The following is a 20,131-nucleotide window of genomic DNA, read 5'->3' as shown; positions in this document are numbered from 1 at the left end:
AGTGTGACAGGGCTGTCCTGCAGATGTCTTATGCTGTGTGATGTGACAGGGCTGTCCTGCAGATGTATTATGCTGTGTGATTGTGACAGGGCTGTCCTGCAGATGTCTTATGCTGTGTGACTGTGACAGGGCTGTCCTGCAGATGTCTTATGCTGTGTGATGTGACAGGGCTGTCCTGCAGATGTCTTATGCTGTGTGATTGTGACAGGGCTGTCCTGCAGATGTCTTATGCTGTGTGAGTGTGACAGGGCTGTCCTGCAGATGTATTATGCTGTGTGATGTGACAGGGCTGTCCTGCAGATGTCTTATGCTGTGTGACTGTGACAGGGCTGTCCTGCAGATGTCTTATGCTGTGTGATGTGACAGGGCTGTCCTGCAGATGTCTTATGCTGTGTGATGTGACAGGGCTGTCCTGCAGATGTCTTATGCTGTGTGATTGTGACAGGGCTGTCCTGCAGATGTATTATGCTGTGTGATGTGACAGGGCTGTCCTGCAGATGTATTATGCTGTGTGATGTGACAGGGCTGTCCTGCAGATGTATTATGCTGTGTGATGTGACAGGGCTGTCCTGCAGAAGTCTTATGCTGTGTGAATGTGACAGAGCTGTCCTGCAGATGTCTTATGCTGTGTGACTGTGACAGGGCTGTCCTGCAGATGTCTTATGCTGTGTGAGTGTGACAGGGCTGTCCTGCAGATGTCTTATGCAGTGTGACTGTGACAGGGCTGTCCTGCAGATGTCTTATGCTGTGTGACTGTGACAGGGCTGTCCTGCAGAAGTCTTATGCTGTGTGACTGTGACAGGGCTGTCCTGCAGATGTCTTATGCTGTGTGACTGTGACAGGGCTGTCCTGCAGATGTCTTATGCTGTGTGACTGTGACAGGGCTGTCCTGCAGATGTCTTATGCTGTGTGACTGTGACAGGGCTGTCCTGCAGATGTCTTATGCTGTGTGACTGTGACAGGGCTGTCCTGCAGATGTCTTATGCTGTGTGACTGTGACAGGGCTGTCCTGTAGATGTCTTATGCTGTGTGACTGTGACAGGGCTGTCCTGCAGATGTCTTATGCTGTGTGATGTGACAGGGCTGTCCTGCAGATGTCTTATGCTGTGTGATTGTGACAGGGCTGTCCTGCAGATGTATTATGCTGTGTGATGTGACAGGGCTGTCCTGCAGATGTATTATGCTGTGTGATTGTGACAGGGCAGTCCTGCAGATGTCTTATGCTGTGTGACTGTGACAGGGCTGTCCTGCAGATGTCTTATGCTGTGTGATGTGACAGGGCTGTCCTGCAGATGTCTTATGCTGTGTGATTGTGACAGGGCTGTCCTGCAGATGTATTATGCTGTGTGATGTGACAGGGCTGTCCTGCAGATGTATTATGCTGTGTGATGTGACAGGGCTGTCCTGCAGATGTATTATGCTGTGTGATGTGACAGGGCTGTCCTGCAGAAGTCTTATGCTGTGTGAGTGTGACAGGGCTGTCCTGCAGATGTCTTATGCTGTGTGACTGTGACAGGGCTGTCCTGCAGATGTCTTATGCTGTGTGACTGTGACAGGGCTGTCCTGCAGATGTCTTATGCTGTGTGATGTGACAGGGCTGTCCTGCAGATGTCTTATGCTGTGTGACTGTGACAGGGCTGTCCTGCAGATGTCTTATGCTGTGTGACTGTGACAGGGCTGTCCTGCAGATGTCTTATGCTGTGTGATGTGACAGGGCTGTCCTGCAGATGTCTTATGCTGTGTGAGTGTGACAGGGCTGTCCTGCAGATGTCTTATGCTGTGTGAGTGTGACAGGGCTGTCCTGCAGATGTCTTATGCTGTGTGACTGTGACAGGGCTGTCCTGCAGATGTCTTATGCTGTGTGACTGTGACAGGGCTGTCCTACAGATGTCTTATGCTGTGTGACTGTGACAGGGCTGTCCTGCAGATGTCTTATGCTGTGTGATTGTGACAGGGCTGTCCTGCAGATGTCTTATGCTGTGTGAGTGTGACAGGGCTGTCCTGCAGATGTCTTATGCTGTGTGACTGTGACAGGGCTGTCCTGCAGATGTCTTATGCTGTGTGAGTGTGACAGGGCTGTCCTGCAGATGTCTTATGCTGTGTGAGTGTGACAGGGCTGTCCTGCAGATGTCTTATGCAGTGTGACTGTGACAGGGCTGTCCTGCAGATGTATTATGCTGTGTGATGTGACAGGGCTGTCCTGCAGAAGTCTTATGCTGTGTGACTGTGACAGGGCTGTCCTGCAGATGTCTTATGCTGTGTGACTGTGACAGGGCTGTCCTGCAGATGTCTTATGCTGTGTGACTGTGACAGGGCTGTCCTGCAGATGTCTTATGCTGTGTGACTGTGACAGGGCTGTCCTGCAGATGTCTTATGCTGTGTGAGTGTGACAGGGCTGTCCTGCAGATGTCTTATGCTGTGTGACTGTGACAGGGCTGTCCTGTAGATGTCTTATGCTGTGTGACTGTGACAGGGCTGTCCTGCAGATGTCTTATGCTGTGTGATTGTGACAGGGCTGTCCTGCAGATGTCTTATGCTGTGTGATTGTGACAGGGCTGTCCTGCAGATGTCTTATGCTGTGTGATTGTGACAGGGCTGTCCTGCAGAAGTCTTATGCTGTGTGATGTGACAGGGCTGTCCTGCAGATGTCTTATGCTGCTTGTAGGAGATCCAGCTGGCTGCTTCTGCTAATCAAAGATGGGACGTTCATGTCCTGCAGTCTGAGTCTCAGTGCAGTGCCCAAAACAAGGTATGCTGCACCTGCCACCACCAACTAAACGCTATAATAATGATATTGTGCTGGGCTGCCTTCCAGGCTCCCATAACTAATGGAACAGGTGACCAACATTTCAAGGCCCAATCAGCCTTTTCATCAGGGTGAACCATTGGCAATAAACCAGGATGCGCTCCTACAGCCAATCATTACCTGATGGTGTATTCTGTGAGGCCACGCCCCCTGTGATACCACACCCCTTATCTGGGAGCACGCGTGCCTTAGGTGCATGTAAATATAACTATTACCGTTCCCCTATCATGGTGCCCCCCGCCCTCCCCCCCCCCTTTCATTTTCTTCTGGATCCGCCTCTGGGTCGGGTAGTGAAACAAGGGGAACAGAGTATCTCGGCACTAGGAGGACTGAGACTCGGGTCGGGGTCCTTTGGACTAGATGTGATGTGTGTTTGTGAAGCTAGGAGGCTGAATAATAGACCCGATTCAGACCCGATCGCTGTTGTGTGAAATTGCGCAGCGGGCGATTATCAGATGACTGCGCATGCATATGCACTGCAATGCTCAGGCATGACGCTAAATAGCGGCAGGACGGTGTGAAAATTTAGATCGCAGGGCGTTCTCAAGGTGATTGACAGGAAGCGGACGTTTGGGGGTGGTAACTGGCCGTGTTCTGGTAGTGTCAGGAAAGACGCAGGCGTTCCCAAGCGTTCTCAGGGCGGGTGTGTGACATCATCTCCGGCCCGATCAGCCTGATTGTATCGCACTGTAGGAGTACGTCCTGGGCTACGCACGGACTGCACAGTATAGAAAAATCATTCCATGGTGAGTGAGGTGCGAACGGATTTGCAGATGTCCGCTGTCTGGCGTCGTTTTTGCACGGCGTACACATGTATTCGCACACTTGCACGGGGCGGGTTTTCACTCTCCCTGGGCGGCGACTATCTGGTCGCAGACCTCTGCAAATTTGCAGCACATCGATCAGGTCTGAATTAGGCCCTAGATGTGATGTGTGTTAGTGAAGCCAGGAGACGGTATAATACATCATGCAAGCTGGAAAACAAGCCTTGAACATGTGGAAGATAAGCTTTTCCAGAGCTTGTTACAGTGGGGGGTGCCCCTGTGACGGCTGCTGCTTGGAGAGTTGAGGCTTCGCATTCTGTCCATAAATTCATCGCCGCTGATTTAGAAATTGAGATCAGATTATTTATATGAAAACAATTTAATTGTTTTTTTCCTTTTTTTGTTGCCAGAGACTCCAATGGCGCCAATTTCTACGTATTCAATGTTGGGACCATTCAAGGGCCACATGAGTTTGAAAAGTAGCCGTAAGTACATCGAATCAGAATGCAATTTCATCATGATTCAAGGGTATCCTATGCGAAATCCAGGATCTTGTATGAAGTGAACTTAATACCACAGTGTGTTCTCATTTTAATGACCATAATGTATTCCATAATGAAACATTATCCAGGGAGCATGGTTGGGGCTGCTGAGACAGCCATGGGGCTCGGGTACTGGAGGGGTGTGGCCAAATCTGTTCATCATGGACACGCCCCCTCCAGAAAGAAAAACTATGGAAAATACTATGCGTAGCTCTGGGAAACAAAAGGGGACATTTGTCTCCCTCAGCGGCTGGGCCTGGACCTTGACGGGCCCAACAGGCTTGGGTAATTAATACCCCCCCCCCTACCTGGGCGTGGCAGGTGTTTTGTGTACACATGAAGAGCAATCAGGGAGGTCTGATGCCTTACAGGAGATGTATCTCGCCTACTACTGAATAATAACCTTACTGTATGAAATAAAATATTTACAGGCTGGGTTATAGCTTCTTAATGTCCAGTTTCCCAGAAAATGGAATATATGCGCTGTGTAATCACCAAAAGAGCAATTTCAGCAACATTGTAAAATGAATAACCGATGCCAGTATATCAAAATAAAGTGAAAAAAGTGATATGTCTGGTTCCGTGATAGACTCTTAGGGGTCAATCCAATTAGCCACGATGATCGCGACAGCGGGCGCACTTTGCGGTGGCCCAAATTCGCACAAAAGTGCTCGCCGCCCCATAGAGGTCCGAGCAGTTTTGTGCGAATTGATGCTGATTTCAGCACACGAAGGGTGCGAGATCGGGTGACGTTGCTGGCATTGCAACAACGGCACATCGCACATTTCCAGCAGAGCCTGGTGCCAGTACTCCCATAGATAGTGGGGGTCATTCTGACCTGATCATTGGCTGCAGTTCTTCGCAGCGCAGCGATCAGGTCAGAACTGCGCCGGCGCCATAGTGCGCCGGCGCATGGCTGTCGTTGCCTAGCGATCGCCTCTGCCTGGTTGACAGGCAGAGGCGGTCGCTGGGCAGGAGGGGGTGGCACGGTGGCGTTTGGCCGCCGTTTTAGGGGATGCGGTCCGGCCAACGCAGGCATGGCCGGACCGCGCGGGGGGCAGGCCGCAGCGGCTGTGTGACGTCACATGCAGCCACTGCGACCCAGGGCTGCGATGAGTAACTGCCGGCCGGGAGTTACTCTTCAAGTAAAAAAGCATCGCCACTGTGCGATGCTTTTGTACTTGTGCGGGGAAGGGGGGGGCGGCCTGACATGCGGGGTGGACTAGCCCTGTGCTGGGCGTCCCCCCCCGCATGTCAGTGTGAGTGATCGTAGCTCTGCTAAATATAGCACATCTACGATCAGGTCAGCTAAGTTTTTTCGCTGCGCTGTGATCAGGTCAGAAATGCGTATGCACCGCAATGCGCAGGCGTGTGGCACGGGTACAAAGCGGACCGTTGCTGAGCGATGGATTTAACGAAGAATCCATTCACACAGCCGATCGCAAGGAGATTGACAGGAAGAGGTCTTTTGTGGGTGTCAACTGACCATTTTCTAGGAGTGGTTGGAAAAATGCAGGCATGTCCAAGCATTTGCAGGGCGGGTGTCTGACGTGAATTCCGGTCCCGGACAGGCTGAAGTGATCGCAGCGGCTGAGTAAGTTCTGGGCAACTCAGAAACTGCACAAAACTTTTTTGTACCGCTCGGCTGCACATGCGATCACACACTTGCAAAGCGAAAATACACTCCCCCTGTAGGCGGCGACTATCTGATCGCAGCGCTGCAAAAAATAGCTAGCGAGCGATCAGGTCTGAATTAGGCCCTAAGTGTACAGACAGTGGCGTAACTACTGCCCCCGCAGCCCTCGCGGTGGCTTGGGGGCGAGGGGCTGCGGGGGCGCCGCCACTGATTTAGAGCAGATTGACATGCGGACGAACGTCCGCATGTCAATCTGTTGTCACTAGCCCCCCGCTTTGAAGTAGGGACACGGAGGGCACAGCGTGCGCCTCTCCTGTGTCCCTCTGAGTCTCCGGCGTGTCGGGGGGGCGTGTCCTATGAAAAGGGGGCGTGGCTTCGCGGAGGACCCGCGATCGCGGGCCACGCCCCCGTTTCGTCACTGAGGGGGCATGCCCAGCGCTCTGTGAGCTGCTGGCATGCCCTCTCTCCCACTGTCTGCGCTGAATAGACGCTGTGCGCATGCGCACAGCGTCTATTCACTACTGCTCTGCTATGCAGAGCAGTGACTGTAGGAGCCTCCCAACTGCCCCCCCCATCGCGGGACACTGCGGGAGGTATGCATATATGGCACTGGGGGGGCACTGAGGGGGCATATATGGAACAGGGGGGGGGCACTGAGGGGGCATATATGGCCTGAGGGGGCATATATGGCACTGGGGTGGCACTGAGGGGCATATATGGCACTGAGGGGGCATATATGGCACTGGGGGCACTGAGGGGTCATATATGGCACTGGGGGGGCACAGAGGGGTCATATATGGCACTGAGGGGGCATATATGGCACTGCGGGGGGCACTGAGGGGGCATATATGGCACTAAGGGGGCATATATGGCACTGGGGGGCACTGAGGGCATATATGGCACTGGGGGGCACTGAGGGGGCATAGATGGCACTGGGGGGCACTGAGGGGGCATATATGGCACTGGGGAGGCACTGAGGGGGCATATATGGCACTGAGGGGGCATATATGGCACTGGTGGGGCACTGAGGGGGCATATATGGCACTGGGGGGGCACTGAGGGGGCATATATGGCACTGGGGGGTACTGAGGGGGCATATATGGCACTGGGGGGCACTGAGGGGGCATATATGGCACTGGGGAGGCACTGAAAGGGGCATATATGGCACTGGGGGGGCACTGAGGGGGCATATATGGCACTGTATGTGTACCTGGCACATGGGGGGCTATATTTGGCACTGGGGGCACGTGAGCACCTGGCATTGTGGGGGAATATCTGGCACTGGGGGCATATGTGGCACTGGGGGGAGAGGCTATATTTGGCACTGGGGGCATGTGAGTACCTGGCACCGTGGGGGAATATCTGGCACTGAGGACATATGTGGCACTGGGAGCACAGCCCTAGCAACAAGCACTACCCCCTAGCAATGAGCATGACACCCAGTGCATGAAACCTCTGGCAACGAGCATGACACCGAGTGCATGAAACACCTGGCAACGAGCATGACACCCTGAGCATGAAAACCCCTGGCACCGTGCATGGAACCAAGAGCATGAAACCCCTGGCAACGAGCAGGTAATTTAAAAGTAATTAGAAGCCTTAATGTAGGACTTAATGTGTAATGGGCATTACGGTGTGTGGCATAATGTATCACGGACATTGCGGTGTGTGTCAGAATGTGTCACAGGCATTACGGTGTGTGGCAAACTATATCACTGGCATTGTGGTATGTGGTATAATGTCTCAGGGGCATTGCAGTGTGGCATAGGGTATAACGGGCATTGCGGTATGTGTCACAGGCATTACGGTGTATGGTATACTAGATCACGGGCATTGTGGTATGTGGTATAATGTCTCAGGGTCATTGCAGTGTGTGGCATAATGTATAATGGGCATTGCGGTGTGTGGCATAATGTGTCAGGCATTACGGTGTCTGTATACTATATCACGGGCATTGTGGTATGTGGTATAATGTCTCAGGGTCATTGCAGTGTGGCATAATGTATAACGGGCATTGCGGTGTGTGTCATAATGTATCACGGACATTGCGGTGTGTGGTATACTATATCATGGGCATTGTGGTATGTGGTATAATGTTTCAGGTTCATTGCAGTGTGTGTCATAATGTATCACGGACATTGCGGTGTGTGTCATAATGTATCACGGACATTGCGGTGTGTGGTATACTATATCATGGGCATTGTGGTATGTGCTATAATGTATCAGGGGCATTGCAGTGTGTAGCATAATGTATAACGGGCATTGCGATTCCTGTCATAATGTGTCACAGACATTACGGTGTGTGGCATAATGTGTCGGGGGCATTACGGTGTGTGCATATTGTGTCATGTGCATTATTGTGTGTGGCATAATGTCTGAGGGCCTTTGCAGTATGTGGCATAATGTATACTGGGCATTACTATAAGGAGGAAAAATGACAAATAATGGAAGGGGCATGAATCAGGATTATTTTTCTTTCCTGTGGTGGCTAACGTCTGGGCGTGCAGGTTGCAAAACTGGGGTATAAGGTAGTCTATTCCTGCAATGCCACGCCTCTTTATGCGAAGCCGCGCCCATTTAAACAAAACCACGCCCCTTTTTGGCGCCACGCGCCTTCGACGCGCACATGTTTGTCCCTTTCCTAGTGCCAATTATGGGGGGGGGGGGGGGGGGGGGGCGCCAAAGAATTTTTTGGCTTGGGGGAGAAAAATTTCTAGTTACGCCACTGTGTACAGAATGAGGGCAGTCTGGCCGCAAATATGAATTACAACTCTTCATATTGGCAAAAATAAATATTTTTCCCACGAACGCAATTCCAGAGCAATTGCGGCCATCTTGCACTCAGCAGGCCATCATTACAATAGCACTGACCACTAGAGCGAGCTGGGGGGAAAAAAGAACAAACAGTCACTATATCTGTACTATACGTTCCACTGTCTCCGCTCTGCTGCCACCTCATCGTCTTTCTGTAAGTTCCTTTTTTCCATTCCATTTTTTACTGTCAGATATGCCAAGAAAGCACATTGGGCGGCAGAAGCGTGCCAGGCCTGCCCAAAAACATCCGTTATTGAAAAAGAACAACAGAAACACCTAGTAGCAAAGTAACAGAAATGAATAATACAAACGGGAGAACGACACTGCAGAAGCCAGAGACTCCCCTTCATTTACCAAAACCAAACTCTGTCTCTTGGCGAGCGGTTGCGTCTCCTAACGATGCGCCGCTGTAATTAAGAACATTATTTGTGGCACTGGATTTCTGGAGTTTTACAAACTGCTGTAACATTATTCTTGAGAAGTTACACACAGCCCAGATCTGTCACCATAAAATAATGGCTGGCGCACTTCAGCATATAAAGAATATAAATATATTACAGCAGCGCCCACAGCAGGAATAACTCTGAGTAGATGAGTGGAGACCGTGTCAGAATTATAAGCAGCAGGCGATGTGCAGCCTACAAAGTTACATGTGCACAGTATACGGCACAAGAAACTGAATAGATTTCCTATATTCAGCCAGTCGGATTCTAGTAAACCCCTTGGCAAAGTCTTACATGGATATTTACTATTACATATTATTCAGCCTCAGCACAAACCCGAATTGTGGCCCAGAACCAAAAGCCTGAGAATACAGAAAGTGACCTGATAAACATGCGCTCCCTATTCTGTACTTGCCGCGAGTGACTCGCCAACCGTTTAGAAGGTTTTAGGCCTAGCTGGAAGATATATTGCTATTCATAATAAATCAGTTACTTTTCAATTCTGTGATAGGTTCCTTTTTATACAAAAATATATGAAGGAAAAATACTTTTAAAATGTCTGTTTGTTTTGTTTTATTTATTTATTAAAGTACTATATTTGATAATGTGGGAAGGAACGTAGATTGTAAGCTCCACTGGGGCAAGGACAGATGTGATCGACCAAATATTCTCTGTTAAAAGATGCAGAATACTGTATGTATGCGCAATATAAATAACTGGCAATAAATAAATAGGGGGATTTGTAATGTTACATAATATGTATGGGGAGCAATGTATGTCAAAATGTAAATTGGGGTAATGTGTGGCATAATGTGTACTGGCAGACCTACAATGTGACATAATGTGTACTAGGGCACTACTACAGGGCATAACATTAATGGGGCACTACTGTGGTCCGTAAAATAAACTAGGGCACTACTACGGGGCATAACACTTTCTGGGGCACTACTGTGGTCCATAAAATTAGGGCACTACTGCGGGGCATAACACTAACTGGGGCACTACGGTGGTCCATAAAATAAACTAGGGCACTACTGCGGGGCATAACATTAACTGGGGCACTACTGTGGCCCATAAAATAAACTAGGGCACTACTACGGGGCATAACATTAACTGGGGCACTACTGTGGCCCATAAAATAAACTAGGGCACTACTGCGGGGCATAACATTAACTGGGGCACTACTGTGGCCCATAAAATAAACTAGGGCACTACTACGGGGCATAACATTAACAGGGGCACTACTGTGGTCCATAAAATAAACTAGGGCACTACTGCGGGGCATAACATTAACTGGGGCACTACTGTGGTCCATAAAATAAACTATGACACTACTAGGTGCATATTTTTTTAAGGCACTACTATGGTCCATAAAATAAACTAGGGCACTACTGCGGGGCATAACACTAACTGGGGCACTACTGTGGTCCATAAAATAAACTAGGGCACTACTACAGGACATAACATTAACTGGGGCACTACTGTTGTCCGTAAAATAAACTAGGGCACTACTATGTGCTTAATATTTTTTAAGGCACTACTGTGGTCCATAAAAGAAACTAGGGCACTACTACGGGGCATACAATTAACTGGGGCACTACGGTGGTCCATAAAATAAACTAGGGCACTGCTACCGGGCATAACATTAACTGGGGCACTACTGTAGTCCATAAAATAAACTAGGGCACTACTGCGGGGCATAACAATAACTGGGGCAGTACTGTGGTCCATAATATAAACTAGGGCATTACTGTAGGGCATAACATTTATTGGGGCACTACTGTTGTCCGTAAAATAAATTAGGGCACTACTACGGGGCATAACATTGAATGCTATGGTTCAAAACATGAATTAAGGCACTATTATGGCCATAAAATTAAATACAGAAATACTATGGGCATAAAAGTTTGTGTTAGTATTAACCCTCTTTTTAAATGTGTTTATGTTGGTAGGACCTGGTCGCGACTCCTGTGTATGTGCCATCTTAAAAATGCCCATAGTCTCATGTTATGATAAGCCACCTCCACTACTGTGCACATTTTTGCGGAGTGCCCCTATTCTCGTCATGCTGAGGTGCTTGCCCAGCACTATAGGAACCACCGGTCAGCCCTCAGCCTCTCACGGCACAGTGCGGATGACGCGTGCTTGTGACAGAGTGCCCCCCCCCCCCCCATCCTCTCCCCTGCCTGTGTGACACTGCAGCCCGTGAGTGGGGCAATGGGTCAGTGCCCAAAATGCGGGACTGTCCCATTGAAATCGGGACAATTGGAAGGTATGGTACAGCATCAGCTGCAGGCTGAGTATGGCCTGAGAAGGTGTATTGGAGGGACAGTAGGTGGCGCTGTGTCTTAAGTTGTCAATGTAGTTTATTCATTGCTGTAATGTTGTACTCTCTTCTAGGAAACTTGTTTGTTAATCTTCCACTATGAAGTTTCCGTGTTCTGGTCACAGTAAAGGTTACCCCTCAGTCTTCCCTGGGTCCTGATGCTTTAACAAAGAAGCATATTCTGTAATATTGCTATGTGGTATTTTTCACTTTGTATAGTACTTTGTGTGAAAAAGTGGATTTGGGCGAGTCCCAAATTTTTTTACAGCGAGAGTTTCCCAGATGAAGTGGGCGTGTCGTGTAATTTTGTCCCCACCCACCACTGTTGAGTGCAGCGAATCATGGCATTAAACAGAGGGGGTGGAGCCACAAAGATGCGCAATGCCACCACACACCTCGGACATGGCTGTTCCACATTTCATGGTAGTGAGACGTCTCTGCTCCAAGATAAGCCAGGAGTAGAGTGACAATATAGGTACATGCTCCTTTTATAATATAACGGTCATGTGATGATTCGCCAAAAATGGTGGTCGTTTCTGTATAATTGTTTACAGACTTTTTATTTTCTACAGAGGCAGAATCTGGGTGAATTATACTGTGACGGGTCTGATTCTCCTACATGCATTTTACTTTAGCCGGTTCTGCAATGCCAGATATTGTTGGGCCCGGCTGAATTGTTGATTTCTGTATATTATTATATGAAATAATAATGGAAAACTCTGTTATCCTTTATTCATACATTAAACATGCCACAAGTAAACACCTATAGTAAATATGGATCTGCCGGGTGCCCCTGAGAACAGCTGCTGCAGTATGTGAGCCTCTTCCCTCTGCTCCGTCTTGCGCACCCTTTCCTGTAAGGAAGTGCCCAGCGCGCAGCCATTCTCCAGGTTGTGCTTCAGCTGTTGTCACACCTACAGGTTTATTAGTTCAGGCACTAGCCGGCCGCACTCCTTACGCTGAAATAACAACTTTCTTCTCTCAGCACTTCCTTTCAGATTCTGACAAAACACTATTGTTACTTTTGGCCCTTTCTTCCCCGGAATGGATCAGTAAGTGTCCTCAGTAAGCCGCACGTTGCCTCTCTCCGGTAAATGTTTATCACACGGATCCTGGCTCCAAATAATATTTAGCAACGCTATCTGAGACGAGCACCTGGTCCCTGCGGAAGGGGTGGGGGGTTCAGTACATGATAGTAATCCTTGTGTACTGATGTTCACCTGCTGGATTCCACCCCACGGTGCGGCTGGAGGATGGGACATTGAGGGCCCCCCCGGCAGATGGGTGCGCAGGCCCACCTCAGCTACACTCTGTGTTCAGAAAGAATCATACGGTATACTGAGAATGACACGTTCATTGGGCCTAATTCAGACCTGATTGCAGTTCTGACCTGATCGCAGTGCAGCAAAAAAAAACTAGCGTGCGATCAGGTCCGAATGACCCCCATTGTACAATCACATCACCGGCTCCATTGTCAGGAGCATTGCAGCTTTTTATATAATATATTTATATATAAACAGTTTCTTATGTAGCGCAGCATATTCCGTAGCTCTGATATCCGCACACAGTGGAATATCTGTCTTATACACCGGCCCCTGTTGTTATGAAATAGGGTGAAACAGATGCGTAATAGGATTAAAAAATAGAGCTCTCCCGCTGTAGAGTGGACACAGTGCAGTTCCTAGGGCCGGGCGAGCCACACAATCGCACGGGGCACCTGCGGCCACGGCCTCTGTCTGCTACAGACAGCATTCTATGTGGTCTGGCCTTCTGCATGGCATTCTGGTGAAATTCTACCTCTCAAAATGTCCACCGCCTCAAAGGACACTCTTCTGAAGGATGCTAGAGGAGGCGGCGGCCATTTTAGGAGGGTCATTTACTAGAGGCTAAGAGGCTCATTTATCAAGGATCGCATGTTGAATGCGATCTGGGCGGGATCTTACCATCCAGGATCGCATTGCAATATGCAATGCTATCGGGTGAATGCATCACCCGGCACCCGCAGGGACAGGGGCCCCAAAAGGAGCCTGACCCTGTGATGTGCTCTGCGGGCTGCCGGGGATCCTGCGTATGTGTGGTCACACGTGACTGCGATGCAGTGAAGCCATCTCCGGCGGAGGGTTCTGGGGAACCTAGCCGGAACTTCTTCCCGCGATCTATAGCCCATAGGTTACAACGGGCTACCGCGATCAAAAGATTGCATTCCCGATATTGATACATCGGGAAGCATAGAAAACATATGGGGGATGCGGCTGTGGATGGAAATGGAGGGATTGCGGCAGGTAACGGAGATCCATAATATATGCATCTAATCCCCCCAAAACGGGTGTTTTCAGGACATAACCCCAAATATTATTTGATAAATGGGCCCCTAAAGGAGGCAGGCGTGAAGAACGGATCCTGGAATGAGCAGGTAGCGTGGCGTCATTTGTAAAAGAAATCAGCGCCTAACTGTCATGTTACAGATTGTGTATGAAAAAATGACAGGAGCTGATTGGCTGGTACTTTATCTCCATCCACTTTATCTCTCTCCAAGGGTTAGTACATCTGCCCCTAAGACACAAGGGGCCTTACTCTGCACAAACCATGCTGCAATACAAGGGGGGCACATACATGTATTATCACACCTCCCAACTTTGTAGAATGGGAAATCGGGAGTTTCTGTCCGCCGCAAGTATGCCACTAAAGGATTTCACGAGAAGGGGGCATAGCCCCAATGCACGTTAGGCCATCCATCTCCTAACAGCCGCCCCGACTGTAATGTGCCTTTCTCTCCTCATGCTGGGGAAAGCACAGCACTTCGCTGCTGCTGGGATGACCCCAGCCTCCTTCCGACATTGTGTGAATGGAAGCTGCGTCCATTCACCACTAGTCACTGCTACAGTGCAGCTACAGCAGTGTTGTGACAATGTGTCTCCTACCTGCCTGCGGGACACTGCGACATAGCCAGATTAAGGGGGGGGGGGGGATGCAGGGCATACTGTACCCCGGGCCCCTCTTTGTCAGGGGAACCCCCCCCCCCCCGGCCAGAGCACACTGACATCACTAGCTTTCCCTCTTAAGCAGCAGCAGAACCAGCAGCCAGAATGTGAGCAGGACAGTATGCAGTGCAGGTAGAGACACAGGAATATCATGTTTCATGAGCTACCGACAGAGCTTACCGACCAGAGGAGAGATGGGGGGGGGGCTGTAAGTGACACAGGGATCCCAGCTTCTCCTCCTCCTGCCTGGGTGTCTGAGTTCTGTGTAAACAATTATGCAACTAAACCATTTGGGTCTAGAGATAGAGACACACACAGAGAGTCCTCCTGAGTCCTGTCCCAGTGTGTAAGTAGTACAGTGGCTGCTGCTATTCTTGCATGTGACAAGATAAATTATTTTATTTTTCTATGTGTATTTTATGGTTAAATTGTCCTTGTTCTACTACAAGAAAAGTTTCTAAAATAGTTGTCTTTCAATTAGGTGGAGCTGGGCAGCTTTATTCTCACACTGCAATGTAGATCTGAGCTAGGACACTCCCCTCCCACACCTAACTCTCTGCACATGTTACATCTGCCCCCCTGCAGTGCAGCATGGTGTTACCCAGGTGCTCAGTTACTGGCTGCTTCTGCATGTAGCCCACACATGCTGGACAGCTTTATTCTCACACTGCAATGTAGCTCTGAGCTAGGACACACCCCTCCCACACCTAACTCTCTGCACATGTTACATCAGCCCTCTGCAGTGCAGCATGGTGTTACCCAGGTGCTCAGTTACTGGCTCTTTTGTTTGCTTCCACCTCAGAATCAGCCCTATGTAGGGATGGCCATCGACCATCGATGATTCATAATCATTATGAATCATCGATGGTTTGTGGCCGATGTTGAATGCTTTTGCCATCGATGGGAGAGAACCAGATGGTTTCCCTCTATCGATGGCACAGCATAAACGAATATTTTTTTTACCAAAAAATTCTTGCAAGCTGACAGGACACGGAGCATAGCTCCACCCCCAACATTGCCAAGCTCCGCCTCCTTTTTATTGGTCCGCGGCCCAGCCGGCACATTTCAGTATTGGCCATCGAGTGGTACTAACCATCGATGGTTTGCCACAGATGGTTTATGTACCATTGATGGTTGACACCGATGGTGTCATCGATGGATAGCCCACGTTGGCTATCCCTAGCCCTATGTGGCTGTAGCATCATGAACAGAGCATGTGACAGTATCTCATTTTGTTGGCTTTTTAAAAAAATATTTTTAAGTTTTAATGATTCTGTCTTTAAAATACTTGGAAAATAAAAATATATTCTTTTATTTTCTATTTTTAAATCCAAATCATCAAATCATTTCTCAGGATGGATATTAAAAGCCTGAAAAGAACAGAGAGTTCAAATAGCTTTTACCACCAGCAGAAAGCCTCTTGAGTAGAACACATTAAATTTATTACCTTCAGTAATAGTTTTGTGTCCGCTGCCGAGCGAGATTCTGCAAAAATGCTAAGAGGAGCTGGAAAATAAGACATTAGCGCTCCACGGCCCTGCAGCCTGACCCTGTGCACCCGTACCTAAACACGTTGTACTGTCTCCGCCACAGAGCAGCGTTTATCAAAACAACAAATACCCTTTATCTCAGGCCTGCGCTGCACAATGGTAATGGGGGTGCATTGCGCAAAGGACATTATTGTCACAGTGCTAACGTTTGTTACTAATCATTGTTACTAAGCAATACAGTATGTTACATATGTGATCAATGGCCCTCATTCCGAGTTGTTCGCTCGGTAAAAATCTTTGCATCGCAGCGATTTTCCGCTTAATGCGCATGCGCAATGTCCGCACTGCGACTGCGCCAAGTAAATTTGCTATGCAGTTAGGATTTTTACTCACGGCTTTTTCATCGTTCTGGCGATCGTAATGTGATTGACAGGAAATGGGTGTTACTGGGCGGAAACAGGCCGTTTTATGGGCGTGTGGGAAAAAACGCTACCGTTTCCTGAAAAAACGCAGGAGTGGCCGGAGAAACGGGGGAGTGTCTGGGCGAACGCTGGGTGTGTTTGTGACGTCAAACCAGGAACGACAAGCACTGAACTGATCGCAGATGCCGAGTAAGTCTGGAGCTACTCAGAAACTGCTACGAGGTGTGTAATCGCAATATTGCGAATACATCGTTCGCAATTTTAAGATGCTAAGATTCACTCCCAGTAGGCGGCGGCTTAGCATGAGCAAATCTGCTAAAATCCGCTTGCGAGCGAACAACTCGGAATGAGGGCCAATGTAATTAGAGGTCTGCATAACGAGCGTCTGGGGTGACTGAAAGATGGACGTGGCGTAGTAGCAGCCGCTATTGCTAAATTGTGCTAATGCCTTAGAAAGACGCCTCCTGGCGGCACCGCAGATCTGAGTGCTGCATCATTCAACGCAGCATCGAATTCACCATCGGTCACAATAGTCACATACATCGGCCATCTGAGTAATCCTTAGCTGTAACTCCTCCTCTGGGACCAGAAAAATCTGCGTCAGAAGACAGAGACCCTAGGCCTGCCTACAAAACAGAGGCGACATGCCCCCGTTTTTTGTAAATCAGTCCCGTATCCACCCACTCCCTCACACTGACTGACAGGCTGCGGCTTAGGGGGCACCGTGTGTGACTACGCAGGACCCAGTCCGAACATGTGCAGTCCACCCATCATCAGAGTTGTACCCAAATCATCAGGTTTGTGGGTCTGCAGTTTAGTTTCTCTTGCAAAAAATGTTAACATACTTTTATATTAAGTAACATTATTATATTGATCGTGTTTACATTTATTTTTTTAGAAACACTAATCTTAGAGCAAATGTGAATCGTGATCCGTGAACATTATCCACAAGCTCAGATCATAAAAAAGAAAAAAGATTCCCCCAGCACACCAAGAAGTTTCAGCAATAAGACGAACACTACATGATATTAGAATACTCAGAGATCTTAGTTGCATATATTTGCAAAGATATGGTTAAGCCACCAGGCCTCAATAAGGCTTCTCTGATACTGGTGGGTGGTCCCTAATGCTACATGATAGTAGCACTCACTCGGGGTCATATAATTACGTATTGTTATGCTACATGATAATAACGTGTGTGTGTGTGTGTGTGTGTGTGCGTGTATGTATATATATATATATATATATATATATATGTGTATGTGTGTGTGTATATATATATATATATATATATATATTTATATATATAAATTTAGAGCCAGATCAGCTGGAGTCACTCCATCTTTAGATCCTCCAAATGGCACTACAAGTGCCAGCATGCCCTCCAAATGCTCTCAGAATAGCAACATAAAATAGTATCTGCTCACTCCATTTAGTGATACTTCTCAGGTGCATCACAGCGAGGGGTTATTCTAACCAAGAAATAGAAACAAGTTTTCCTCCAGCATACCAAGAAGCATCAGCATCTGAGAAGTATAAGTGGATTGAGGAGCTACCATTTTATATGCTGTTCTGAGAGGCATAGATGGATCCAGCATTTGGAGGGCATGCTGGTTCTTGTAGTGCCATTTGGAGGATCTAAGGGTGACTCCAAGTGCGTTGGTTCTCCATTTAGATATATTTGTGTATGTGCTATTAGCAGATATTGGAGATACATTTATGCAGGTGGTACCTAACATTTGTGGGCCCCTCCCCCCTCCAAAAACACTCAGCAAATACTTTTTGATAAATATTATTTATTTATCTATTAACAGTTTCTTATATAGCGCAGCAAATTCCGTTGCTCTTTACAATTGGACACAATGATAAAACAAAACTGGGTAATAACAGACAGGCACAGAGGTAGGAGGGCCCTGCTCGCAAGCTTACACTCTATAGGGAGAATAGGCATTGATACACAAGGATAGGTGCTATCTATTGCTTAGTTGTCCACTGGATTGCAGAGGTTCTAGGTGGGCTGCATAATATCACATCACAGCAATGATGAACCATGGTCAGAAAGAAGGGAAAGTGAAGAATGAGAAGATATGTGAGGACTGTACAGTGGGAATATAATTGGATAGGAAAGCTTATGAAGGATGAGTGAGTGGTTCTGGAATGTGGCTGAAGAGATGAGTTTTCAGGGAACGTTTAAAGGTTTGGAGACTAGGGGAGAGTCTTATTGTGCGTGGGAGGGGATTCCACAGAGTGGGTGCAGCCTGAAGAGGTGAGTTTTCAGGGAACACTTGAAGGTTTGGAGACTAGAGGAGAGTCTTATTGTGCGTGGGAGGGGATTCCACAGAGTGGGTGCAGCCTGAAGAAAGTCCTGCAATCGTGCATGGGAGTGAGTAATGAGTGTGGATGAGAGACGCAGATCTTGTGCAGAGCGGAGAGGTCAGGTAAATATGTCCCTTGATGCATTATGAGCTTTACATGTCTTTGACAAAAATTAAAACCTATTATTTATATTGCAACTAGGACAAAGGGGGTCATTCCGAGTTGATCGTAGCTGTACTAAATTTAGCACAGCTACGATCATTCACACTGACATGCGGGGGGACGCCCAGCACAGGGCTAGTCCACCCCGCATGTCAGTGCCGGCCCCCCGCAGAAATGCAAAAGCATCGCACAGCGGCGATGCTTTTGCATCTCAGGAGTTACCCCCGGCCAGCGCAGCTCCTGAGGCTGGCCGGGAGAACCTCTTCGCTGCCCCGGGTTGCAGCGGCTGTGTGTGGTGTCACGCAGCCGCCGCGGCCCGCCCCCCCCAACAGTCCGGCGACGCCTGCGTTGGCCGGACCACGCCCCCTAAATGGCGGCTTAATGCCGCCGTCCATCCCCCTCCCGACCAGCGACCACCTCTGCCTCAGAGGCCATTGCTAGGCAACGATGGCTGGCATGCGCCGGCGCAATGCGGCGCCGGCGCATATGCAGTTCTGACCCGATCGCTGCGCTGCGATAAACTGCAGCGAGCGATCGGGTCGGAATGACCCCCAATATGTAATAGCCTGCGAGATGCAGGCTGTTCAGGAATTTCTGTGAGTCTGCCCGTATTTTTAAAGTGGCAAGCATTTACAAGGTAAAACCAACCTGGTTTTGGCTTGTAAATAATTGGCGCTTTAAAAATAGGGGCAGACTCACAGACATTCCTGAACAGCCTGCATCTCGCAGGATATTGCATATTGCCCATTGTATTACACAGGTTAGGGCAATTGCTAAGTCAGGGCCGAAACTAGGGGGGGCTAGGGGGGCAGGCGACCTGGGCGCCGGATTGGAGGGGGCGCCGAGACCCCCTAACACCCGCCGCGGCACTTTTAGACTTTGAAACCCCCTTCTCCCGAGTGCCCAGCTCGGGGGGCGGGGTTTCGCGGAATGACGCAATTGCGTCGTGACGTCACGGCGCAAACGCGTCATTCCACGAAACCCCGCCGGAGGAGGGAGAAGGGGGAGCCGCGCAGACGAGGAGGGAGAGGCGGCTGAAGAGCGGCGAGAACCGCTTCAAATGTAAGTCAGCCCCTCTCCCTTCCTCTCTCTGGGCGGGATGTACTAAGATGTTACGCTGCGCTAATAACCCTCTTACCGCTCTGAAGCATGTTAAAATCCTCCTCAGCCTCCCGGCGCTGTCATTCTTTCCAAGCAGTTTCTGCATCACGTGATACCTTCGTATTGTTTCCTGACTCCATTGGCTGTACTGGTCCTCCGCAGGCACTGTATGCACTATCGAAACATGATGCAGAAACTGCTTAGAAAGAATGACAGCGTCGGGAGGCTGAGGAGGATTTTAACATGCTTCAGAGCGGTAAGAGGGCTATTAGCGCAGGGTAACATCTTAGTACATCCCGCCCTCTCTCTCTCTCTCTCCCTCCACCAC

At 49.0% G+C, this 20,131-nt stretch overlaps 1 protein-coding gene across 12 annotated transcripts in view; it reads left to right on the top strand.

Moving 5' to 3' along the window:
- LOC134910737 (spermatogenesis-associated protein 7-like) overlaps window positions 1-20,131 on the top strand; it is a 402,706-nt gene that overhangs the window by 148,436 nt on the left and 234,139 nt on the right. For 9 of the 12 annotated variants that reach the window (XR_010176279.1, XM_063919087.1, XM_063919088.1 and 6 more), the window contains one exon: window positions 3,981-4,055. The exons of the other annotated variants lie outside the window; for them this stretch is intronic. Coding sequence is in view for 8 of the 9 variants with exons in the window: in XM_063919088.1 (XP_063775158.1) it covers window positions 3,981-4,055 (75 nt within the window). In the remaining variant the exon portion in view is untranslated. The remainder of the gene's footprint in view (window positions 1-3,980; window positions 4,056-20,131) is intronic. 12 annotated transcript variants of the gene reach the window in all.

This window comes from Pseudophryne corroboree, chromosome 4 (genome assembly GCF_028390025.1).
Source record: "Pseudophryne corroboree isolate aPseCor3 chromosome 4, aPseCor3.hap2, whole genome shotgun sequence".
Classification (NCBI taxonomy): domain Eukaryota; kingdom Metazoa; phylum Chordata; class Amphibia; order Anura; family Myobatrachidae; genus Pseudophryne; species Pseudophryne corroboree.
Note: the sequence above shows the minus strand (reverse complement) of the source record. Positions and strands in the feature narration are given on the sequence as shown.